The sequence below is a fragment of the Aethalodelphis obliquidens genome, unplaced genomic scaffold (assembly GCF_003676395.1).
Source record: "Aethalodelphis obliquidens isolate GAN/ISIS:26980383/991018 unplaced genomic scaffold, ASM367639v1 scaffold1, whole genome shotgun sequence".
Classification (NCBI taxonomy): domain Eukaryota; kingdom Metazoa; phylum Chordata; class Mammalia; order Artiodactyla; family Delphinidae; genus Aethalodelphis; species Aethalodelphis obliquidens.
In genome coordinates, this window is record NW_020837945.1 from 46,025,756 (window position 1) to 46,051,787 (window position 26,032).

The following is a 26,032-nucleotide window of genomic DNA, read 5'->3' on the forward strand; positions in this document are numbered from 1 at the left end:
AGGCCCGCGTATCCCCCCAAAAAACAAAAAACTTCTAGGTTGTGCATTTTTTTTCAGTTGACAATATCGATATTATTTTAAATGTCCTTTGAGAATATCTACTGAATTAGTTATTTTTCATAGTTAAACAACAACTTGAACTACAAGAAATTGACAAATTGGGTTGAAATTCTGCATATTACACTCATGGTTAGAACGATGTCAAGCAGCAGGCATGGAGTATTCTAAAAGCCTCAGGCTGCCTCATCAAGTCAGAAACTGGAAGTTTGACCAGCCCTAAGCATAGATAAATCTCTATGAAGACTTTTACTTAAAAAATGTATTATTGGGCTTCCCTGATGGCGCAGTGGTTGAGAGTCCGCCTGCCGATGCAGGGGACACGGGTTCGTGCCCTGGTCCTGGAGGATCCCACATGCCGCAGAGCGGCTGGGCCCGTGAGCCATGGCCGCTGAGCCTGCGCGTCTGGAGCCTGTGCTCTGCAACGGGAGAGGCCACAACAGTGAGAGGCCCGCGTACAGCAAAAAAAAAAAAAAAAAAAAAAATACATTATTCACTTGCTGGTAAATAATAGAGGCATTCAACTAGTACAACTTAATTGTGAAACTTTAGTTTTGTACCTTCCTAACCATCTCTTAAGAAAATACATCCATGACAGAGTCAATGTGGCAACTCTAAATGACCACAAAGCCAATTTGCTTTCCTAAGTAACTGAATTTGTGTCAACTCATTGAAACCATGGTGGATTAGATTATGCCCAGTTTTAACATTCAAACATGTTTTGAAATGTGAACAGGAATTAATAGGTGAAGGATACTTTAAAATACTGATGAGTTTAACTTGTGGAATCAAAACCAAGTGCAGAGATTGGAAGATGGGAGTGCAATTACCTTGCTCTGCTGGTATATGCTGGTGTGTATCTGGCATAAAACCACCTGTAGAAACAAGCCTGAGAGGTTTTACATTGCATGACCCATGACTCAGTTTCAGGTTACAATGTAATGATACTTAGTCAAGCCATATTGTAGATGTTCAAGCTTCACTATCTTGAATGTGCTAATTTAGGTTTATTATGAAACTGGAATTTACATGTGTGTTTCTTTGGAAAGAAGGACCAACTTTCTTTAAATGTGGGATTTCAAATACATAGTTAATATTTGTGGCAGGGATAATACAAACATCCTTGAAAACAATTTCTAAATGGGCTCTTAAAAGATGTTTACTGGGAACTTCTATCTTCACAGACTAGGAATGAGACAGTTGTAAAGTAAAACAACATTAAGCTTGATACCACAATATACTATTGCAAAACAATGTTGGAAGACAAAGGTTAACAGGTCATTCATAAGGTAGCAGACTTTATAAATGAGGAAAGACCCACCTTAAATATTTTGAAGTACAGTGTACTCTGAGTGACTATATGAATACAGACTGTGATGACAGCAATACTAAACGTAAAAATGTGCTGAAGGGGACAAAAAAAGATTCCAAGCAGAGATAGCAGCAGCCTGAGCACAGGTCAGATGGAAGAGACTTGGGGAATGTTCAGAAAAATGCGGAGTGGCGATACGCAGTCTGAGGCTGAAGCGCAGGGGAGGCATGGAGGAGAAGATAAGGCTGAAAAGAGAGGTCTGTGTCAAATGGTGGATTGCTTTCAATGTCAGATTGAGTTCAGAAACTTTTCTGCAGGAGAAGGGAGGATGCTTAAAATATTTGAGGAGGGCAGTTAAGAATGAGACTTAGTGAAGTAATTTTTTTTAACATCTTTATTTGAGTATAATTGCTCTACAATGGTGTGTTAGTTTCTGCTTTATAACAAAGTGAATTAGTTATACATATACGTATATTCCCATATCTCCTCACTCTTGAGCCTCCCTCCCACCCTCCCTATCCCACCCCTCTAGGTGGACACAAAGCACCGAGCTGATCTCCCTGTGCTATGCAGCTGCTTCCCACTAGCTATCTATTTTACATTTGGTAGTGTATATATGTCCATGCCACTCTCTCACTTCATCCCAGCTTACCCTTCCCCCTCCCCGTGTCCTCAAGTCCATTCTCTAAGTCTGCGCCGTTATTCCTGTCCTGCCCCTAGGTTCTTCAGAACCTTTTTTTTTTTAGATTCCATATATATGTGTTCCCATATGGTATTTGTTTTTCTCTTTCTGACTTACTTCACTCTGTATGACAGACTCTAGGTCCATCCACCTCACTACTAATAACTCAATTTCGTTTCTTTTTATGGCTGAGTAATATTCCATTGTATATATGTGCCACATCTTCTTTATGCATTCATCTGTCGATGGACACTTAGGTTGCTTCCTATTCGGTGAAGTAATTCTGAAGGGAGAGAATGGAGGTCAGAGTGACCAGAGGCAGGTAGGGTATGGCAAATATTCAGGTGAGAGGGAATGTGGGACCAAAGTAGAGTCATGGCAGGGGACAGAGGCAGGAAATAAGAAACATTTCAAAGGTGGACTCAACGGGATTTGATTAGGGCAATAAGGGAGGGAATGCCAAATCTATTTTGGGTTTTAGGTGTGAAAGGCTATGTGGTGGTTTTGAAGACGATCACAAATCTCTGACACTCCTCCCATTGAGAGCTGGGGTCTCATTCCCTCCCCAGTGAATTGGGAGCTGCTCTTAGCGACTCACTTGTAACCAACGGAATGTGAAGGACGTGACACCACATAACCTCTGGGGCTAGTGCTTTTCTGTGTCTGGCTTCTTTCACTTGGCATAATGACTTTCTGATATTCACCCATGTTCTTGCCTTTATCAATAGAGGTTCCTTTTCATTGTTGAGTAGTATTTTAACATATGGATATATTATAACTTGTTTATCCATTCACCTGCTGATGGGCAGTTGTGTTATTTCTAAATTTTGGCTACTGAGAATAAAGCTGCTATGAAAATTCAACTGCAAAATTTATATTTTTCTTGGGTAAAATACCTAGGAATGAGGAACTATGGTTTTAGTACTAAGAAATATTTATCTTCCCTATGTCAATTACCCTGGAAAAAATGAAAAATACAAACATTTCTTAGTCATATTTCATAATAAAATTTATCAGCACACCTGTTGTAAGAGTTGAAGAATTCATACATTTTCCAGCTCTACAGAGTCACAAGATCATACACTCAACATATTCCAAGATAATGCTTAATAATACGTAGGAAGATAACATTCCTTATAAACTTCAATATATTATGAATAAAATATTCACATTATTATACGAACACAGAAGTCTTGAGAACTCTGTTGTGATTTTCTCTTAAGAGCAAAGGTAAAAGTTGCAGAATCTCTAATTTAAAAAGAGGACTATTTCAATTAGTCCATATTCAAGGACATATATTTATAAAATGCTTACATGCTTCTTACACTAGTTATGTCTGCTTTAATTAGAGAAGGAAAATGTTTCTCATTTCCTAAATTCACAACATCCCCAGGATTGTTCTTAGTCTAAACCTCCATACAGAAATGTCTGGAATAGAAATTTTTAAGTATCAGAATCCAAGGGTATAAGCTTTCACATTCAAAAGTGCAAAGAATCTCAGCATCAACAAATTATAGTTCTACAAAAATCAAAATTACAACTTAGATATCCCTTGTTTAAATAACAGTGATGTCACTTTAGACTTAACTACAGGTAATCACTGAATTGTAACATGCAGAGACTAAGAAAATTTCAAGTATCCCTAAATATCTATCATTACAAAAGTGAATATTTTATAATACTATGATCTCTAGAGAAAGATATATAAAGATTATGATCAAAGCAATTTCAGTAATGACAAAGTAAAATTTTTACTTTCATTTCCAGTTGCTTTCTAAAATTACCAGTCTCAATCTCATTGAATTAATGAAAATAAAATTTGTCCCATAACAGATTTTTGTGGCTGAAACTAAACCTTTAAAAAATATATGAAACAAAAAAAATAACATGAGAAGTTTCCTGATACAAATTCTAATATTTAGATCCCCTAAACCAATTCTTGGAAATTGTCACTGTTTGTAAACTAGTCATATAAAATGATTCTAAAAGTATAAACGAGTTTTACATCAACCAGTTGACTCTGACAAGCTGCCACCTCACCACCCACCACTGACAGCATCCAGCAGAAGCCTGTGGTGCTTAAAACACATTTCACCAGGAAAGGAGGCAGACTCCAGGGCGGAGAAGACTGGAGCTCTGAGACACAGGTAACTAAGTGCCACACAGTGGCGGTGGTGTCAGCCAGTGGAGAAGGGGGCCCATTGTGTGTCCCCCAGACCCCAGGAAGACTGCTCTGCCTGCATCAATGCACCCAGTCCCTCGGATGGCGCAAAACGTCCAGAATTTCAGCTTCTTTGGAGTTCTCTGAGGGTGAATGCATGTACTCCCATCTAGGCAGGTTCAAAACAGAAGCAAAAAACGTAATAACAATAAAAAAATAAATAAACAACATACATAGCTCTTTATCTAAAATAAATGAAAAATAAAATTCTAAGAGTAATAAAAAGACTTATACCTCTTTGTCTCCACTAGGCTTTTAAAAAATATTTGCTGCTAAAGAAATAAAGTTTCTTAATAATTCCTGAGCATACTCTAGCTAATATTAATATTCCAGAGCCAAAACATACTTTTACTATAAACCAGGGTTTCATAAAGTATAGAACCTCAGGTGATCCATGGGCAAACTTTTCTTAGCTTAGTACTTTGGCATTTTTTTTCATGTGTTACTTTCTATTTATGACAGAAATGTTGGTTTGCCTTTAATTTTCTCTCTGAAAAAACGAAGAATATAAAATTTAAGTAAATAGTACCTCAGATTATATATAAATCTACAAATATGGTCAAAATGGTCAAACTGTAGCATGAAATCCGGCAAACACTGGTTTAGATCAGAGGCTGCAAACTCTTCCTGTAAAGGGCCACATAATAAATACCTTAGGCTCTTGGGGCCACATACCTTTTGCAGTCTCTTGCCTATTCCTTTTTTGTTTGTCTTTAATAATCCTTGAAAAATGTAAATTCCATTCTTAGCTTAAGGGCTGTACATAAACACAAGTGGACCTAGATTTGTCCTGAAGCCTTAAGTTTGCAGACCCCTGGTGCAGACTTTAAGAAGCTAAATGCATTAATGTTATTCAGTTGAGCAGGGGATTGATTTATAATCCGCCCTTACCTGCAGTTTGGAATGTGCATTATAATTAAAGGCCAGCAGAGATCAGGTAGACTACCCGAGGCCTTAAGATCTCATGTCTACTTTTTTTTTTTTTTTTTTTTTGCGGTACGCGGGCCTCTCACTGTTGTGGTCTCTCCCGTTGCGGAGCACAGGCTCTGGACGCACAGACTCAGCAGCCATGGCTCACGGGCCTAGCCGCTCTGCGGCATGTGGGATCTTCCCGGACCAGGGCTTGAACCCGTGTCCCCTGCATCGGCAGGCAGACTCTCAACCACTGCGCCACCAGGGAAGCCCCTCATGTCTACTTTTTAATCACATCTTGCCTCTAGGGTGGCAAGAACACCTAACAGTGATGTGCATGAGAATCCAGCCAAAGACATGAGATCCCACGAGCAACAGCTAAACAAGGACAGAGCCAATGCCATTCTGAATGTAGTGACAATGGTAGAGGGTACCGATCTCACAAGGCTAGATCTGCACAGCAGAAGGACGCAAGGCAGACCTTCAATGCCAGCCAGTCCATTCTTATTTGGATATTTAAACTCATGGAGAAAAGAAGATTCTAGCTCTTCTAAAATAAGCAATGGTCATATTTTTTCTGATCTTTTCTGTTTCAGTCTGGATACACACCATTCTCACTTCCTCAAAGCCAAAAAAAGTCAACTGTAGATCTTTATTAACCTAATAGCACCAACATAAATAGATTTTAAAATTCCCCACAGAGATTCAATTAACCTTTATGGAAGCACACCATGGCAGCACGTAAAGCATCTGAAATAATCCTGCATACTTTCGTACAAGCTTAATACTTCATAGTGGAGAATAAGACCTTTCCCCACAAGTGCAATCATTTCCAATAAAATTAAAGAGCTGTTATGTTCGTATAAATCTGCTTTGCTCATAGCTCTTCCTAGAAAATTACCAAGTAGGAACAGTCAATCTAGCTCCCTAGACACCATCATCCACCCTATCTTCTCACTCCCTCTATCCTTTCCCTGCTCTCACATATAAAGCTATATCATTTATCCTGCCACCCCTTAAAAAAAAAATTTGATTTTCCTGTAATTTGCCTGTGATTTTCTTATACAGGCAGCAAGGTCAAAACCAATGAAATCTTTAGGAAAGACATTTGTGGTGTCAATGTCCATGTTTTGTGGGGATTAGAGGATTGTGGGGTTAGGGAATAACTATTATTCTTATGAGTTATTCTTACCGGGCGGTGAGAGGTAAAGACATCAAGATGCTTTCGATCCTGGATCCTGGAGTGAAGAGGCCAAACTTTGTACCCCGATCATACAGCAGGTTAAATTCTACATACCTGACATAAAAACATCAAATAAGATTAAGGGCTGGCTGAGTAAACTCTTTCTTAAGATTAGTCCATAACAAATACTTAAAGGGGGGGGGCACCTTCCCACCACCTCCCACCCCATCAGCTGGAACTGGCAGAGAAAACACCAGTCTCGTCAGCTGAGCTTTCGCCATCTGGAAAGGCATAAAGAAAAGGCTATTCTATCCAACAAACAATAGGATATAGATTCAGCCCCAACATAGAGCAGTTATAAAACAATAAGGTTATGTTTTCCAATAAATAAACAGAATGAACACAAAGCTTAGAACTTGAAGGCACAAAAACAATTAAGAAAAGCAAATGGCACTGTTTATCAGGATAAAACAGCTCTTTCTGGCCCTCGCCTAGAGTCTGAGATGCTTCACAGTCAAAGACTTCATTTCACTGCTAATAACTCACACGAACTAAGACAGTGTGAGGCTCTTGTAACTGAAAAGCCAAGAAAAGATTACAGAAATCTATTAATAATTACTAATATAGTCTAGATATTTCCTTTTCTTAAAGTAGTTAACAGCATTAATAAGCAGTCTTCCTGCAAATTAATGACAAAGTCATAATAGAAGGTAGTGATTGAGTTGCAGTGCTCAGTCCTTAGCATCAACTAAAACCTGGTTCAGGATATTAGTTTTCCATGAACTGCCACAGAGTCATATCTAAACTCTGTCTAGCTTAAAAATCTGTGAGTGCCTTTAACATCATGAGATCCTTTGTAAAAGGGTCTGTTCTCTCCAATTTCAAAAGATAATTTCTACTACCCAAAAGAATTGAGAATGATCCATAAATCTGAAAATTTCAATAGTCCCCCTTCATATCATTTCTCAACTCACTCAAAAACTACTCTCTTGGTCTAAACTTCTCTCAGATATTACCGTTTATGCATGGGTTACTGTATTTAATCATAACTAGAGAAAAATATTCTCTAGATTCCCACAGTCCTTCAATTTTTAGAAAGCAACCTTCACTGTGGAAACTTGCCAAAGGCTCTGAGAAAATTTAAATAAATTACATTCATGGATCCCTTTCTAGTCCTCATCACTTATTTATCACTGATTGAGTTCTGTGCACTAATAACTATTTAATACCTTCTTATGTCTGTTTCAAAAGATAATTTAAACGGATCTTCTTAACTTCTTCCTAAGACCATGGAAAAGAATTCCAGTCTCTCAGCTCCCTTTTTCACCCCTGATGTCACCCTCCTGAAACATGATATTTAAGGGATGGCTGTGACTCTCTATTTGTACAGATGTCTTGTTCAAAGACCCTTGTAAGGAGATCCCAAATGAGCCTCTATAGGATCCCTGTGCTGCTTTTCTGTTCTGAGCGAACAATGCTCCTTTCTGTATATCAGCCTGACTCTCACCAGGTTTTGCTTAGATCTGATCTTTCCGATCCTTTCCATACATTTATCCTCTCCGAGGTACCTACAAACTATGAACCTTAACCACTCCCTTCAATTTAACTGATACCCATCCTGTCTCCCTTTCCCAAAATACAGCAAAACAAAAAAGGAGACTAAGACTGGAGGTTCAAGGTCTGGGGAGAGAATAGTAGTAACTGAGGACCAGAGACTCAATGAGATAGCCAAGTAAGAGGCTGCAAAGTCAAAAGAGAAGCAGCCTAACCACTGCAGGGGAAAGTCATACAGAAGGGGATGCGAGGAAGTGGGGAAGAGTAATACAGATAATGGGTTATGAATGCCGCGTAAGAAAGTGAAGACAGGGCTCATAACCGCAGCAAAGAGCTGGGGTTATCTTAAGCCCCAGAGATTTCTGCCATTTTAAGGCCCAGAGATATGGGTGGTAGAAGGAGCCTCTCTTTGAAAGTACAGTCACCCACCACACCACAGAAAATCAACCTAATACCCCACACTTCTGCCTAATTCAAAAAACACGGACATGAAATGATACACACAAATGGAACTTTCAAAATATGTTGTCAATTAATAATAAAAACCAAAACAAACAAAATAAAACATCATTCCTATGTCCAAGAAGTTTTCAAGGCTTCACACCTCATAGTATTCATGAAACCTGCCAGCTTTGCGTAAGAAATCTTACGCAAAACTAGAACATTGCACTTTCCACAGAGTTTTTCTTTTTTTAGTTTCTTGTTTGTTTTTTATTGGAGTTTGTTGTTGTTGTTTCCACAGAGTTTTAAATCATCCTCTTAGGATGGTCTTCCCCACTACACTGTGAGCTTTTCCCAGCATGGTCCCTAGCCATAGGAGGCACCTAATCAACTCAAGTGAAGGGAAGGAGTAGTAAAGGTGTATCTGGGAAATCATGGGACCAAAAAAAAAAAAAAGTCCCAAAACAGATGCATAACATCCCAAAACAGCACTGTTAAAGAACTAACAAGAACGCTTAATCAATTCTCATTTTCCCAAGTTTATAAACAGGGAGCAAGCAAGCAGAGGTAGTCCTAAGAAAGAATAAACAACAAACATTTACCTTGAGACTTTGAACATTATCTAAGTTGACCTTTTAGCTTTACCTCCTTAAGTACCCAAAGTTTCATATGCCTGAGACAAAATTAACATAAACGAGAAAATCCATTTTATAGCCATGGACCAGTAGTACACGTGCAATTAAGATGGTAATGAGAAACCGCTGTGAGCGGGAAGATTGGATAATTTGGAGCTGATTCACAATCACACCCCCGCTGAAGATGACCTCACCAACTGAGCTCACCAAGCTGCGTGCACAACGCAGGGTGGCTAAGGTGAGCATCGCAGTCAGAAATAAGACCTACTTAACTTCATTCACATCTAAGAAAGTCTGCAAGTTTTGAAGGCACGATGACCTGGTTCCACACCTGGGATCTTTTATTTACTAGCTGTGTAAACTTGGGCAAGGGACTTACTTTGCTAAGTTTTGTCATCTGTAAAATGATGATAATTACACCAATCTCACAGCTTTGTGAAGAAATTTAGATGCAAACTGCCTAACATATTAGCCAGCACATATTAACATCTCCATAATTAATAAATACTATCATTAAGTGTAAATAATTTCTGAAGTGATTATTTTCATCGTAACACATTCCAAGAAAACCTAAAGATAAATGAAAAAAATGTGTGATTCCAAATTTACAAAGCAGCAAAAACATTAAATGATTCCCCTATCTTGGTGTAAGGCTGGAAGGTATTGCTAGAAGAAACTATAAGAAATCAGCAGAAATAAACTCAACAAGTTCTTACTATAGGCCTAATATGGTTCTCTAATGTATACACAAGTTAAACAAACTTTGCTCTTTTTATAATACTATTTTATATAATGTTTCTTAATTCACTTGATACTTATCTAGTTATGAAAAGAAATTAGGGTATTAACAAAACTCTGACAAAGTATCTGCCCAAGACAACATATCATCCACTCTGATTACGGCTGCCCCACTTCCCGACCTCCTACCCACCCCAGAGTTACGCAATGAGACGGTTCATTCTCCGGTCACTCACTCACCGTCCTCTCCGGAGCTGCTGCCACAACTTCTCCCGGGGGGTGAAGGAGTCATCACAGTGCTTTTTCACAAGGGGGATATAAGAAGGAATGACAGCCTGGGCACAGCTCTGCACAAAGCAAAAGACCTCCTCCTTGGATGGAGAGTCAAGGTCATCAAAAAAGATACCCCCGATGCCCCTCCGCTCCCCACGATGGGCTATAAAAAAGTAATCGTCACACCTGAAAATACAGCAAGGCCAAATCAGGGACCAAAGAGGAAAAAACAGACAGACATGAAAATCAGTGTGAGCATTTCAGCTTAGAGCACCATCCCTGACTAATGCCAGCACAGCGCCCTCACTTTTTGTCCATGTCTGAAAATGAAACTAGAGTTTTAGACAGATTTCCTGCAGTTATCAACAACGAAGAAAATGCTTACACTTTTACCTACAAAGCAACAGGCAAGCTAATACATGTCTATCTGAAGATGTGGCACTCTAAGACCTTTACTGAAAAGAAACAGAGTCCACTATTAATACTGTATTTCCTTCTTTTTTTTTAAGCACTGTATTTCTTAAAACAAGTGGTGCTGCTGCCCTCAGAAGCACTGCTACTTTTGCAGCAGGCAGGAATCCTCTACCAACAATGACACAAACCAGGTCCTTGACGGAGTGCTAACCCCTAAGCTGTCTGAATCAGTTCTTATTCACCAAAGGAAGGCAGAGTAAATTATTTCCAAGGTCTCTTTCGGCAATAAAATGTGATGACTCTATAGCATGCATAACTCAGGGGGAGGGCTGGTGGAAGGAAATGGTCAGAGAATAAGAGTCTTCAGAACATTGCAGGTTGCCCTTGTGAACCAGCACATGAAACTATCAATTTGTTCTTGAGTCTTTCCCCACCTGTGCCTACTAGAGCAGATTTCCTAAGTCTTTCCTAATTGCTAAATTTGCAGTATAGTTTACATCCTGGAAATAGTTTTCATTACCTCTGTATAATGAGGGTTCCTAAATAGAAGACCTGTACAAACAAAAACTAAAAACTATTGAAAAGGTTATCTTAAAAATAGCCTTAATAGCTTAAAGTTAAAAAAAAAAAGGCAGCAGATGCAAATCCCTAGAACTGATGTGCTGGTATAATTCACCATGACTGTGACTTGCTGGCTTTTCTTCACAGGTACATTTTATTAACAGAATTAAAGTATATCCTGAGCAAGGCTGTAAAGCCAGCTTTAACTAAATCATGTTATTTCCAAATCTCTTTTCATGATATTACGAAATGAAGAGATTTACTAAATATGTATACTAAAACTTTTTGGCTAGCCCGCATCCTAGATATTTTATTAATACTACTCAGATAAAGTTCTTCAGTAATAGCGATAAAAGGAAACCAAAAAAAAAAAGAGAGAGAGAATATCTACCCCACCAATCCTCCTCCTGAAAGGAAGCTGATTTGTAAGAGAAAAACAACCCTTCATCCTACATCTGTGTGTTCATAGCTGTCCAGTGTTTCGTGGTAATGTCAAATCAAAGAGAGGTTATTTAAATGTTTTATAATTTCTGAGGATTTTAAAGCTGAACTCCATATTCTTAGATAAATAACATCAAGATTCCACAAATATTAGCACTAAAAGCAAAGCCAAAAAAAAACCCAAAAACCCTTTCTGTTCCTCCTTTTTCTATAATGGCAATTAGCTCTAAGCAGTGTTGAGTACATTATTATTCCAAACAACTTATGCACAGACTCCATTCCACATCTACCAAATATCCTGGGTCTCCTCACAACTTCTTTCTTTACCATTAGAGTTCCTTTCACAAAGTTTCCAATCCCACTTTCTCCTTGTCCAAAATCTCCGGTACATTTGCACCTCTCCTAACAGTTCTCCAACCCTTCCCATGCCCTAACACATTTCCATGGCAACGAGATAATCCTCGTGTGGGATGAGAATTTAATATCCCACTTTAGGATTAAAAAGCGTCTGATTCTCAGGCATATATCACCTTCAAGTTTATATCCTAAAACATCTGGTATCAAAAATGATATTGCTGCCCAATTTTTATCACAGACATTCAAATATTCCTAAGAAAATAATGTATTAAAACCACTTAAAACTCGTATCTCACTTCTGGTGAAAGGAAGGAAGGGAGGGAGGAAGGAAACAGCTCAACCTTCATAAGCTGAAAAAGATACTTAGTGACACAGTAGTGCCTTCAGGATCTACAAAAGGAATGGAAAATACTTAGCGGTCATGAAAAGTTCAATAACTTTACCTACCATTTTTTAAATTTGGGGTAGAGATCTGGACCATGCTGGTCACAAGCCTTCTTTAGAGTCCTGTGAAAATGCACTGCATCCTCTTGGTTCAAGTATGTTGGGGTAAGGTCACATCCACCACCAAACCACCACTGCTTGTTACCTACCAAATCGAGACATGTGATTCTGATGTGGACTTTGAGATGCAGCACACTACTCAAAAGGAAAAGTTAAATACATTGCTTTAAATGCCATCACCTGCAGAGACACCAAAAGGAGTGGCGTGCACTGCAGAGGTGCTCTGACAGGGTAACAGCTGGCCTAGCTAATGGCAAACATAGACTGGAACTATATTTACATAATGAAGCATGATCAATTGCACCCCATCTTAAACCCACTGACAAGGCACTAGTGAGTGGCAAAGCTACACATGTGGAAAATAATTTCCAAAAGCAAGTTCTCAATGGCAACTTAACACTGCACGTGAGGTTTTCCTTTGGATGTAATAAATTTATATTTGCAAAGAACCCTGTGTGCACTTTAAGTTCGGGTTCATTAAATCATTCCTTGTGTGTTGGAGGAAAATGGGGATGCCAGAGACCAGCCAATACCACTTTCACTTTTCACATCTAATAAATAATCCATTGCACCTGCCAAGGAATAAGCTTTCATGTTTCCCAAAAAACCTAGTTAAGATGGTATTTACTTTTTCTTGATTTTAGATGTTATGCCCCCTAATGTGTTTTAAAATACACATTTTGCACAATAATACTTTCCACACCTCCAGAACCCTTACCGTCGGCTTCTTCTACTTCAAAGTATCTGTAGTTGAAATGGATAGTGGGAGCATGAGGATTCTTGGGGTGGATAACAGAGCTCACGCCCATAGCAGAAAACGGCAATTTACCTGGAAAGTAAAACATGCAGTGAGCTGCACTCGATCACCTGGCTTGATACAAATTAACTCCAACATGGTTTCTGAATCAATTTTCAAAGGTTGATTTTCAATTTGTCTCTTAAAATATAATTTTTAAAAAGTAACTGTGTCAGGCTTCCCTGGTGGCGCAGTGGTTGAAAGTCCGCCTGCCGATGCAGGGGACACAGGTTCGTGCCCCGGTCCGGGAAGATCCCACATGCCGTGGAGTGGCTGGGTCCGTGAGTCATGGCCGCTGAGCCTGTGCGTCCGGAGCCAGTGCTCCGCAACGGGAGAGGCCACAACAGTGAGAGGCCCGCGCACCACAAAAAACAAAAAGTAACTGTGTCTTCAAGTCCGTTCTCTATGTCTGCGCCTTTATTCCTGTCCTGCCCCTAGGTTCTTCATAACTATGGACATATATACACTACCAAATGTAAAATCGATAGCTAGTGGGGAGCAGCCGCATAGCCCAGGGAGATCAGCTCGGTGCTTTGTGACCACCTAGAGGGGTGGGATAGGGAGGGTGGGAGGGAGACGCAAGAGGGAGGAGATATGGGGATATATGTATATGTATAGCTGGTTCACTTTGTTATAAAGCAGAAATGAACACACCATTGTAAAGCAATGATACTCCAATAAAGATGTTAAAAAAAAAAGTAACTGTGAACATGCTCAGCTGGCACAGGCACCCAGATGGAATTTTACAGAAGCAATATGTACTTTATAAATAAAACTTGCCGAGAGAAAAGGTTTACAGAAACTATTAAAGGAGATTGTCTGATTTACCATCTTTCGTCTTTAGCTTTTTTCCTCTGCTTCTCATCTGTTTTGCTGCTTCCTCAGAAAGATTTCCATGAACGACAGAAATGCTCACCCCGGCCTTTTCAAAAACATGCCCATCTTGAAGTACACAGCTGATGCCACCACCTCCTGTTTATGGAAATGTAAAATGAGGAGAGAATGTTAAGGGTATATGGGAAGTTAAAAACAACTGCTGCACGAAGGTGGTGGGATTAGGAGTTATTTTCCTCCTCTATTTTCCAAATCTTCCATAATATCAGCATATTTATAATTTTTAAGTACAATAAAATTAGATAACCAGCTTAGCTTTATGACATTTGCTACTGATCATGGGTGAATATTTTATCTCCCCACACCACCCAACCGAATACTCTTCTACATCCTTATGTCATCATCTAAAATGAATCACTGGAATAGTTTCCCTTCAAATAAAGACTGTTCAGAATGGCAGCTGTTGGTTGTGATACATGAGAGAAAGCTAAGATTAAAAACAGGAATAAGTACACTCAAAGAGTGTTCCAGTACTGCCAAATTTAAGAGCTCCATATTGTTTCAATTGTTTTTTCTCAGTGTGCTGTTTGCCTTTTAATTTTGTTTACAGGTAATTAAAAAACAGATACTGAAATGCTTAAGGAATTCGGAAGCTTGAACTGAGTGAGACACATTAACATTTAGGTATATGAGCTTTACTACTAGTAGCTGGTTTGTTTTTTGAAGACACTAGAGGTACCACAAGAGTTAACTGTTTCATGAAGCTTCATGTTTGGCTTGTTTTATTTCTAAAAATTTTTAGAGCTGGATGGGACATGAGATGATCCAGTACGACCCTTGTATATTTCAAATGAGAAAACTGAGGCCCAGAAAGGCAAAATACTTTCTCCAAAAACACACAACTAGTAAGTGGCCCAAACAATTTGTCTCAGTGCTTTCTAAGCATCAAACAATATTTGCAGCACTTCATATATATACACCTTATTTTACCCTTATAATAAATTCATGTTATTTATAATTTCATTTCATAGATGAGGAAACAGAGGCACAAAAAGTAACTACTGAAGGTCACACAGCTAGTCCAGGTTGTGTCCTGATTCAACAGTCTTCACTTAAAAAATTAGAAGATGGAGGACTTTCCTGGTGGCAGTGGTTAAGAATCTGCCTGCCAATGCAGGGGACACGGGTTCGAGCCCTGGTCCTGGAAGATCCCACATGCTGCGGAGCAACTAACAACTAAGCCCGTGCACCACAACTACTGAGCCTGCACTCTAGAGCCTGTGAGCCACAACTACTGAGCCCACGTGCCACAACTACCAAAGCCCACGCACCTAGAGCCTGTGCTCCGCAACAAGCCACCCCAATGAGAAGCGCACATGCCGCAACAAAGAGTAGCTCCCGCTCACCACAACTAGAGAAAACCTGCGCGCAGCAAACAAGACCCAACACAGCCAAAAATAATTAATTAATTAAAAAAAATTACAAGATGGAAAACACTATGAAAACCAGATTTAACTTCATTTAAAATAAATGTGGCAGTATCACAGCCCCAAATCAGCTGATGAGAAGTTGCTGCAGTAGTCCCAGGTAAGAAGAATCAGAAATCCTTTAAGTTTATGACCAAGATGTAAGGTTTCACTGTATAGGCAATAACATGGTCATGAATGTAGGACACTATAAGTACTAGGTTATAATACTTAAGTATTTTACCAGTGGAAATAAAGATTTTCCTGGCACGAAATCTGATGGGTGCATTTGGCAGAACTACTGACAAGCCAGGTCAAATATTTCTTGCGTAACCTGGGGAAAAGACACAATGACACAATAACTCCCTCAGCTGGAGGAGACTGGTTGACCCTTAGTAAAGAGGAGATGACTTTTTTTTTCCATCTCCAAAGGAAAAGAAAGGGTAAACGCACCCAGAGAAGCAGAGGAAATGTGGAGAAAATCTATGCTCAGTTACAACCTTGGACATCCAAGCCTGTTGGCTAAAACTGACCTTAAGATTTGTATGAAAAATGCCATATAAAATTGCAAAGATTTTTTAAATGTCCAGTACTAGAGTGACAGCAGATCTGGGTCCACACCTGCAAGCTGAGGGCTGATGACCCTGTCAGTATCAATCGTTTTAAAGGTGTCCCTTTTAACCTAGCAGCCGCTGTGTAGGTACCCCTTTCCTTACTCCCATCCCCTATTCTGAGTCATTTTCTGCCTGCAAACTAAAGCCCGACCTCTCTTCCCCATCTCCACCTCCCGCTAGGGGCCGATCTCCTCACCTTCCTTCCTCTCCCACCGGTCCACAGAGAAGCGGGCGCCCCCGTCCACCTGTGCCAGCGCCTGGCACACCTGGGCCTGGGTCTCCAGGATCAGCAGCTCCATCTTGGTCTTCATGTCGCCCGGCCTCCTCCGCAGCTCGTGCAGGTCGGTCACAGGCGAGGCCATGAAGCAGCTGCAGCGGCGGGCCAGCTCGTCGTCCTCTTCCTCCGGCCTCCCCGGCGAGGGGCTCGGCACCCCCGAGCTCTTGCTCGCCATCTCCGCCCGCTCCACGTGCCCGAAGGCGGCGGCGGCCAGCCCCGCCAGCCCCGCCAGCCCCGCGGCCAGCCCCGCGGCCAGCCCGGTCCTCAGCCGGGGGCCGCCTCCCGCAGTAGGGCCGTACCCCAGCCCGCGGCTCTGCTCGGGGCAAGCGGTGCCAGGGGGGCGGCAGAAGCGTCCGGCCGCGCAGCGCAGGGACCAAGAGCGCAGCTCCCCGCAGCCGCCCCGCGCCGCGAGCCAGCAGGGGCCCGCGCTCAGCTTGCCCAGGTGCATGGCCATGCTCCCGCACTGTCACCCTGGGCAGTGCCCACCTCCCGCAGACAGGCCCCTGAGCCCCTTGAGTTCCGAGCGGCAAGCGGCGAGCAGCGAGCGGCGCAGGCACAGGGAAACTTCGCCAGAAAAGAGCTACTACCGGGTCGGCTCCCCGGCGTAGAATGCCGGGAGCTGTAGTCCCGGCTCCTATCGTCGCCTGCAGGGGCGCGCCCGGGAGATAAAAGAATCCACCGTCCCCAGAAGGGCGGGGCCCACGGGTAGAGAACTGGGGTGCTGGGTAGGAGAGGGCAGTGGAAGCGAAGGCGGAGATAAAAGAGGCCGTCTTGTCACGCACAACCTCTGATCTGCGGTTCACCCAATCACAGGGAGAAGACAAAGTAGGGCTAGACGCGCTGAGGGCTAACTGGGGAGAAATGTGGCCAGAGAGCCTTGCCCCGACTTATATTTCTAAACAGCCTTGCAAACCCTGACTCCTGTATGTATAGATGGCCCCTTCGTCCCCGGTTCTAGTCCTCTAGAGCTTCTAGAGCTTGTAGGATTGGTGGGGGCGGAGCCTGGGAAACTCCTTACCTATGGGCTAGTTTTCAAAAGGAGTCGGAAAAGCTAGTTAAAGGACTCCTAAGAAAATCCTAGGAAAAGACTTTCTGGGATCAATTCCATACCACAGTTCTATCATAAAAATCTTCCCAGGCCTTGCTTCTACAGTGCCCACTTAATTATTTTGGAACTAGGAAAAGCAAAGTGTTTTATTACTAAACCAGCATAAAACTTAGGAACTGGTGTGTCTGGCTGCTCAAGGAAGAAGAGATTTAAACATACGGATCCTACAGTTGTAGAGTGCTGCCAAGTATTTCTCACGTTTAGTACTTGCAGCAACTCCGGTAAGCTAGGCAGGACAGACATTCACACTCCTTCCTCTTCTCACCCCCAGCGCGCGCACATGCACGCGCACACACACACACACACACACACACACACACACACACACACACACGTCAAGAGAAATGAGGAAAGAAGCTAACATAGGTTTGGTAGATTTTTTTTGTTCCTGTAACCATGCCACAGTTCCATGTTGTCTGGACATAAGAGTGTAAGAAGAACTGTCATGGGCTAATTTGTCCCTTAAGTCTCCAGGATGATTTTAATTTCTAGTAGTAGATAATTACGTAAGCCACTGGTGGTGGTTTCTACGTTTTTTCTTGGTGGCTAGATGCAGTGATGGAAATTCCATGGCTGCGGGTCAAACCAGTTTTTCAAGGCAGTGTATTTTCTCATCCACAACAGCATCCAGCAGCTCTTACACAGAGCATATTGTTAGCTGGGTGGGCATGCTTGACTCTCTAGCAGATTCTCTAATGTTAAAGGCCTGGATTAAGAAGTGAATGAACTACATTGGGGGAAGCTTTTAGCTGTAGTGTAACTTGCCGGGAGGCTGAGTTGGCAAAGGAAAGAAAAGATAAGAACTATCGGTGTATAATGCAGCCCACTGCAGGGAACATGGGGACTGAGTGAGCACCAAGAGGGGACCAAACCCAGCCTGGAAGCCTGGCAGGTCTTTTGGCAGGGGAGACACCAGAGCTGAAGAGCCTTAAGGAGGTTTAGCCCTCAACAGGGTGAGGGAGGGTCTGGGAGCTCTGTGGGCGAGGGATTAAGAAACATTAGCTGGGTATTAACCCTCCTTGACTGGTCTAGACCATTGAAAAGAACACCTCGAGGTGTAAGGGAGGAGGTGAAGGACAGACGGTGTCTGTGTTCAGAGAAGAAAGATCCACAGGGCAGTTTGGGGCCTCAGCCCTATCAGGGATATCCTTGCGGCATCCTGGGTCCTGGGCCTACGCACCTGCTCACAATCACTTTGTCACTCCGAATCCCATTCCTGCCTCACCTCTCTCTACCTGGGCAACTCTTTTGTGCCTTTCAGAACTGGGATCTGGCTTCACCTCCCACGGCTGCCATCCCTGACCCTCCCAGGCTGACTTGGATAGCATCTTCTCCTCCTCTAGGCTCCTGTGCTCACCCCTACCTAACACTTGTCCTACAGACAACACATCCGTCTACCCCACCAGACTGTGAGCTTTGTGAGAGCAGGGTCTTTGTGTCCCCAGCACCTACCACAATGCCTAGCGTGTGGCTGGCTCTGAATGTTTATAGAATGAATGAACAGAGGGCAGACTGAGCAGGAGACACTGCCAGACGCTCCGAAGGAATCAAGAAGAAAGAGTGTTGTGAGACAGTGAGATGTGAGGGGAGAGGGAGAGGGGGCAAAACTGATGAAGGGGGTTAAAAGGTACAAACTTTCAGTTATAAAATAAATAAGTCCTGGGGATGTAAGACAGCATGATGACTATAGTTAACAATACTATACTGTATATTTGAAAGTTGCTAAGAGAGTAGATCTTAAAAATTCTTATCACAAGAAAAAAATTTGTAACTATGTGTGGTGATGGATGTTAACTAGTTAATTGCAGTGATCATTTTGCAATAGATACATATATAAAATCATTACATTGTACACCTAAAACTAATATTATATGTCAATTATACCTTAATTTTTTAAAAAACAGAAGAAGAACTATCACTCAAGGAAGGCTTTATTTGCCTTTTCTAGATGCCTGTGATGGTTTTTGTTTGTTTGTTTTGTTTTGTTTGCGGTACGTGGGCCTCCCACTGTTGTGGCCTCTCCCGTTGCGGAGCACAGGCTCCGGACGCGTAGGCCCAGCGGCCATGGCTCACAGGCCTAGCCGCTCTGCGGCATGTGGGATCTTCCCAGACTGGGGCACGAACCCGTGTCCCCTGCATCGGCAGGCGGACTCTCAACCACTGCGCCACCAGGGAAGCCCTGTGATGGGGTTTGACTGAGCCTGGTGGTGATAAGTGAACCTCATTAATGAAAAGGAACCTCTCTCGCCCATTTTCCTTTAAGAACCCCCTTCATTATTGCTCTAATTCTGAGAATACCCATAAAGTTAGTAAAAGATAAGCAGGCACAGGCTGTTTTGAACATTTGCCTGGTCAGATAGGCTGGACTTGAGCCCAATTGTGTGCTAGTTTCCAGGTTTCCACCCCTCCCCACCCTTAGCCTTTCTATGTGCAGGGCCTCTCTCATTTCCTCCTCTAGTTTCCAGCGCCTTCCCTACCTTCACCTTGTTATGGTACACTTAAGAAAGACCTTAACAGCCTGATTAGTGTGAGTTTAAACCACACTTCCTAGGCGTTCAAATTGTCTCCAAGGAGGATACTTGTATGTAAGTGTTATTTGTTGGGGTGGAGTAAAAGGCATCCCCTTGTCAAGCAATTTCAAGCATCAGAAAGCTGACAGGGACAAATCATACGTTTAGAGTAAGTTGTAAGACATAAGGTGTAAGGTAGATATTCTCATCCTTTTTGAACCCAGTTTCCTGCACTGCTGTGTGTTCTGTGTGACCCTACCAGCCAAAATGATTCTGACTAGACTTATACAAACTCATGAAGTATAGGTATATTAGTATCATTTTTCAAACTCCACATGCTTCCCAGAATCCTTATGAACTGGATAAGAGGAGGGTAAACCCCTCCTCTCTGCCCCAAAGCCCTGTTGAACATAACTGACTTTAGGCCTGCTGATGGTATATGAGTCTGCCTTTTTCTGGAGAGAATTAGAAAAGACTCTGACATCCCTCTGGCAGATTTTCTGCCTTCTAAAAACACACACACAGTCATAATGCCCAGTACCTTAACTAAATTGTACTGCTTTCACCAATTCCCAAATTTTGAGAGCCAAACTTAAGAAATGTATTGGGTTGGCCAAAAGGTTCGTTCGGGTTTTTCATAAGATGGTATGAAAAACCTGAATGAACTTTTTGACCAACCCAATATTATTCAAGTGACTCAGCTCTGTTATTTTCTGCTAGATACAGAAACTCAGGATAATTATGAGCTGTGCTGCCAAACAGATATGTTTGCCTTGGCAAACTTCTGCCAATTTATCCGAAATTCTAATGAGGGTGGTCATGGGGTGATAGTAGTGAGATTAGCAAAGAAGTGGAATTTTTGAGATTTTTACTCAATTTTTGTCCTAGAATTTTAAACTTTTAGGATTTTGGATGCAAATATTTACACAAATCATTAAAATAATTGTTTTTTAAAGCTAATGTAGGCTAAATATCTAATTCAATTTGGTGTTGCTAATTTGTTTTTTCTTTAACTGAAGTAATTTTTTTTATAGGAGCATAGTTGCTTTACAGTGTTGTGTTAGTTTCTGCTGTACAGCAAAGTGAATCAGTTATACACATATATAACTATATATATATATATATATAATCCCCTCCTTTTTGGATTTCCTTCCCATTTAAGTCACCACAGAACACTGAGTAGAGTTCCCTGTGCTATACATTAGGTTCTTGTTAGTTATCTATTTTTTTTAATATAAATTTATTTATTTATATTATTTTTGGCTGTGCTGGGTCTTCGTTGCTGCACACAGGAATTCTCTAGTTGTGGCGAGCGGGGGCTACTCTTCATTGTGGTGCGCAGGCTTCCCCTTGCCGTGGCTTCTCTTGTTGCGGAGCACAGGCTCTAGGTGCGCGGGCTTCAGTAGTTGTGGTGTGTGAGCTCAGTGGTTGTGGCGCATGGGCTTAGCCGTTCCACGACATGTGGGATCTTCCAGGACCAGGGCTCGAACCCGTGTCCCCTGCACTGGCAAGCGGATTCTTAACCACTGTGCCACCAGGGAAGTCCCTAGTTATCTATTTTAAACATAGTAGTGTATATATGTCAATCCCAATCTCCCAGTTCATCCCACCCCACGCCCCGTCCCCCCTTGGTGTCCATACATTGGTTATCTACGTCTGTGTCTCTATTTCTGCTTTGCAAGTAGGTTCATCTGTACCATTTTTCTAGATTCTACATATATGTATTAATATATGATATTTATTTTTCTCTTTCTGACTTATTTCACCCTGTATGACAGTCTCTAGGTCCATCCACGTCTCTGCAAATGGCACAATTTTGTTCCTTCTTATGGCTGAGTAATATTCCATTGTATATATGTACCACATCTTCTTTATCCATTCCTCTGTTGATGGACACTGAAGTTGCTTCCATGTCCTGGCTATTGTAAATAGTGCTGCAATGAACAATGGGGTGCATGTGTCTTTTGGAATTATGGTTTTCTCCGGATATATGCCCAGGAGTGGGATTGCTGGGTCATATGGTAGTTCTATTTTTAGTTTTTTAAGGACCTTCCATACTGTTCTCCATAGTGGCAGTATCAATTTACATTCCCACCAACAGTGTAAGAGGGTCCTCTTTTCTTCACACCCTCTCCAGCATTTATTGTTTGTAGATTTTTTTGATGATGGTCATTCAGACCAGTATGAGGTGATACCTCATTGTAGCTTTGATTTGCTTTTCTCTAATAATTAGTGATGTTGAGCATCTTTTCATGTGTTTGTTGGCCATCTGTGTGTCTTCTTTGGAGAAATGTCTATTAGGTGTTCTGCCCATTTTTTGGTTAGGTTGTTTGTTTGTTTGTTTTATTCAAACAGAAAGTCACAAAAATTATAATCATCCTCATCAGTTCACTGAGTCCCATATAATTAATTATTTTTATCTTGATCTTTTGTTAGCACTTTTATGAATTCATCAGTTTTCCATTAGAGTTCTGAAAATGCTTATTCATTCAGTTCAGCAGCATAGTCAGTTACCAGAAACCTGTACTTGTCAGAGTCTTTTCCATGAATTCCTTGAAGGTGAAACCTTTTTATAGGAACATTTTTGTGAAAGCATCAGAGTACACCCAGAACTGTCTGTAAATGACAAAAGACTTAAAAATAATTATGGTTAAAGATTTGATGAAAGTTCATAATAATGCAATTGACAAGGAAATTTAGTTATTTCTGAGATATACATTTTAAAGTAATAACTAGAATTATGACTTATAACATTATACCAGAACATATAAGATTTTTAGAAATTTCATGTAATGTCTGAAACATTTATATTAACATATTTCCATACAAATAACTCAAAGAAAGTTTAGTATTAGTTGTTTTGTTTGTTTGTTTTTTTATACTGCAGGTTCTTATTAGTCATCAATTTAATACACATCAGTGTATACATTTCAATCCCAATCGCCCAATTCAGCACACCACCATCCCCACACCACCGCGGTTTTCCCCCTTGGTGTCCATACGTTTGTTCTCTACATCTGTGTCTCAACTTCTGCCCTGCAAACTAGTTCATCTGTACCATTTTTCTAGGTTCCACATACATGCGTTAATATACGATATTTGTTTTTCTCTTTCTGACTTTGTCTTTGTTTTCTTTTGATGTTGAGCTGCATGAGCTGTTTGTATATTTTGGAGATTAATCTCTTGTCAGTTGCTTCAATTGCAAATATTTTCTCCCATTCTGAGGGTTGTCTTTTCATCTTGTTTATGGTTTCCTTTGCTGTGCAAAAGCTTTTAAGTTTAATTTGGTTCCATTTGTTTATTTTTGTTTTTATTTTCATTACTCTAGGAGTGGGTCGAAAAAAGATCTTGCTGTGATTTATGTAACTAAAGTAATTTTAAAATTAGTTTTTCATAGAGGTGTAGATACCACCCAAATATTCCAGAAAAATTTTATTAAATAGAGAAAGCCATGGTGCCTGCCCCTTATGTCTTTTATGTTCTGCCTTTAGCCCCTCTGTAATTCTTTCCTATAGTAATATGTATGTGATATCTGGAGTTACAGCACCATTTTGCAACCAAGATTAAGAAAGTCCCATGAAAAAGTTTGCACAGCAGTAAGATTGAAGGAGCCTGGGTCCTGGTTACATCCTTGAGCAGATGCACTAGCCCTGGGCTGCCTACCTTTGGAGCTGTTATTATATGAGAAAAAATAAATTAAGGTACTGGTTGTCAGGTTTTCTTTTACTTGCAGCTTAAGTCTTTCTAATACTCTAATTCTTCCTTGTTCGTTCAGATGCCCACCCTGGAACAAATCCACAATGGCTGGGGTAGGAGATAGGATCATGTTAGAGCACAGGGGACCTCCCCCTGTAATTAGTGTTGGAGAGAATGAGTGGTGAGTGTGGGATGTCATTTCTAGAAAAAGGGAAATATGGTAAGCAAACAATAGCATAAATGCCCGATTTAGAGAGAAATTTTTGAAGATTATCCCAGTATTGAGCCTGTGGATCTAAGATTAACAAAAATATGAAATTCAGAAAGAAGAACTAGCAAGTATAGGGGGGACAGGAGGTAATCACTTTGATCCAGACAGTTGTTAAAAGAGTTGTTTCCACCAGTTTAGCCAAAGCTCTCCAGAAGTCCATTTGCCTGGACACAGCAGCTTCCTGGCCACCTACCCCTTCACTATACAATGCTCTCAACATCCATTCTAGGAGGCTTAAGAATATCATGGGTCAACTGAAAGGTGTGTGTGGGGAATCATTTGGGAAAATGTTAGGGACAAAGTATTGGGATATATGCAGGTGTCCCTTCTGTTAGGCAATCAAGGAACAATGGGCATTGGGCTGCTGTTGAGTAATCCTCAGCAGACAGAAATAAGAATGACATTTAACATTGCTCCTGGGTACCTGCCTCCATGATGATTTCGTGACCCTAGCAACCAATGGTATTTGCAGAAGAGATGCAAAGCTGCTCCCATTCATGTCATGGAGAATTCATCTCATTTGGTGGACTAGAATACTCTCCTGGAAAATACACATTTAAAACCTTTTAACTTAAACCCCTATCAACAACTTACTAAGCTTAGGAGTCGAGAATTGGTTTCCTTTGTTCTCTGTATCTAACTAGAGTGACATTTTCTCCGATGTCTAACTGTTTAGCTAGGACCAGAACTTGCTTCTGGAAGTGATGGTGTTGAATGAATGCAGAGGGAGGGGAAGCACATTTAAAATACTCTCTCTTATTGCAGACACATTGAATTTAAGATGCTGGTGGGCTGTGTAAATCAAAATGTGGGCCCAGAAAGGGGTAAGGACTGAAAGGGTAGATTTGTGAGATACCCACAGCTGGAATGATGAAAAGTTCACAGAAGAACTTTTAGAACACAAGGATAAAGGGTTCAAAGTCCGAAGACAGAGCACAAGACACATTTAATGACAAAAGAAACAAGAAGTCTTGGGACCTTTGGTGCTATGTCCCAGAGGCATGGGGTGGGGGGCATCAAGGAGGAGAGTGTGGCCAGTGGACAGAAAGCTGTACTTTCTGATCAGAGAACTTAAGTGCTGAGTACCAGATAACTAGAAATTATGAAGTCACTTGGATGCCTTTGAGACAAAAGCTTCAGAGATCCAGATGAGGTGGCAGGTAATTTAAAAGAATATATGGAACAATAGTAGCTCAGGTGGGCAGTTATAAGATCCATCTTTTGTCTGAGTTGGAAGACTTGAGCATGGTTTTGTTTTTTGTTTGTTTGTTTTTTGCTGAGAGGAGTGAGGCAACAGAGAGAACTAAAAATGCAAGAACGTGCACCGCTAGGAGACCCCGTGATCAGACCCAAGTTTTAATTCCTTTGCTCTTTTTCCCAAATTGAACCATTCAGCCTCCATTCAGAGAGCACAAAGGTCAAGGGGAATGGGAATGAGGATTGGGAGAAAGGATTAAACACTTTTGGTCCTGATATATGTGCCTTCAAGGGACCAGGCTTTCTCGCTCCAAATAGTTGGTCCTACCCTCACCCTCATTCTAACCAGTTCCCAGGCAGCCTTAATGTCCTAACCTCAACTGTAACCGAAGGGTTATGAGAACTTTGTGGGGTAACTATTCTTGGTCAAACTGAATCCTGGTCATTCATTCTTCCTATAGACACTTATTTATCACTTGCTATGTGCTATGTTCAAAACAACCCCATAATTTTTTTTTTTTTTTTGCGGTACACAGGCCTCTCACTGTTGTGGCCTATCCCATTGCGGAGCACAGGCTCCGGACGCGCAGGCTCAGCGGCCATGGCTCACGGGCCTAGCCGCTCCGCCGCGGCATGTGGGATCCTCCCGGACCGGGGCACGAACCTGTGTCCCCTGCATCGGCAGGCGGACTCTCAACTACGGCGCCACCAGGGAAGCCCAGATGTAACCACTCTTATTACTCTCACATGATGAATCAGGAAACTGAAGTTTAGGTTTAGACAGAGACCAAGTGTAGACCTTGTTTCTAATGCTGTCTTAACATTACTGCACTGTCTTCATCTGACCCAGAGTCACTGTCCACTAAAACAATGAAACCAATATTTTCTAAATACCTGCACCTTATTAGGAACTTCAGAGTATGCAAAGGAGCTAATACCCTTCTCCCACCCTCCTAGAAAGAGATTCCATTTGAGCCA

General features: G+C 41.4%; 1 protein-coding gene across 1 annotated transcript in view; it reads right to left on the minus strand.

Moving 5' to 3' along the window:
* Positions 1–3,042: 3,042 nt before the first annotated feature.
* The window catches only part of CPOX (coproporphyrinogen oxidase), a 29,828-nt gene continuing 6,838 nt past the window's right edge, over positions 3,043–26,032 (minus strand). Inside the window, exons 2-8 of the mRNA XM_027103092.1 lie at positions 16,192–17,290; positions 13,910–14,053; positions 13,004–13,114; positions 12,229–12,370; positions 9,976–10,194; positions 6,377–6,481; positions 3,043–4,381 (exon numbers count right to left, since the gene is read on the minus strand). Coding sequence (XP_026958893.1) covers positions 4,294–4,381; positions 6,377–6,481; positions 9,976–10,194; positions 12,229–12,370; positions 13,004–13,114; positions 13,910–14,053; positions 16,192–16,726 — 1,344 coding nt within the window. The 5' untranslated portion in view covers positions 16,727–17,290 and the 3' untranslated portion in view covers positions 3,043–4,293. The remainder of the gene's footprint in view (positions 4,382–6,376; positions 6,482–9,975; positions 10,195–12,228; positions 12,371–13,003; positions 13,115–13,909; positions 14,054–16,191; positions 17,291–26,032) is intronic.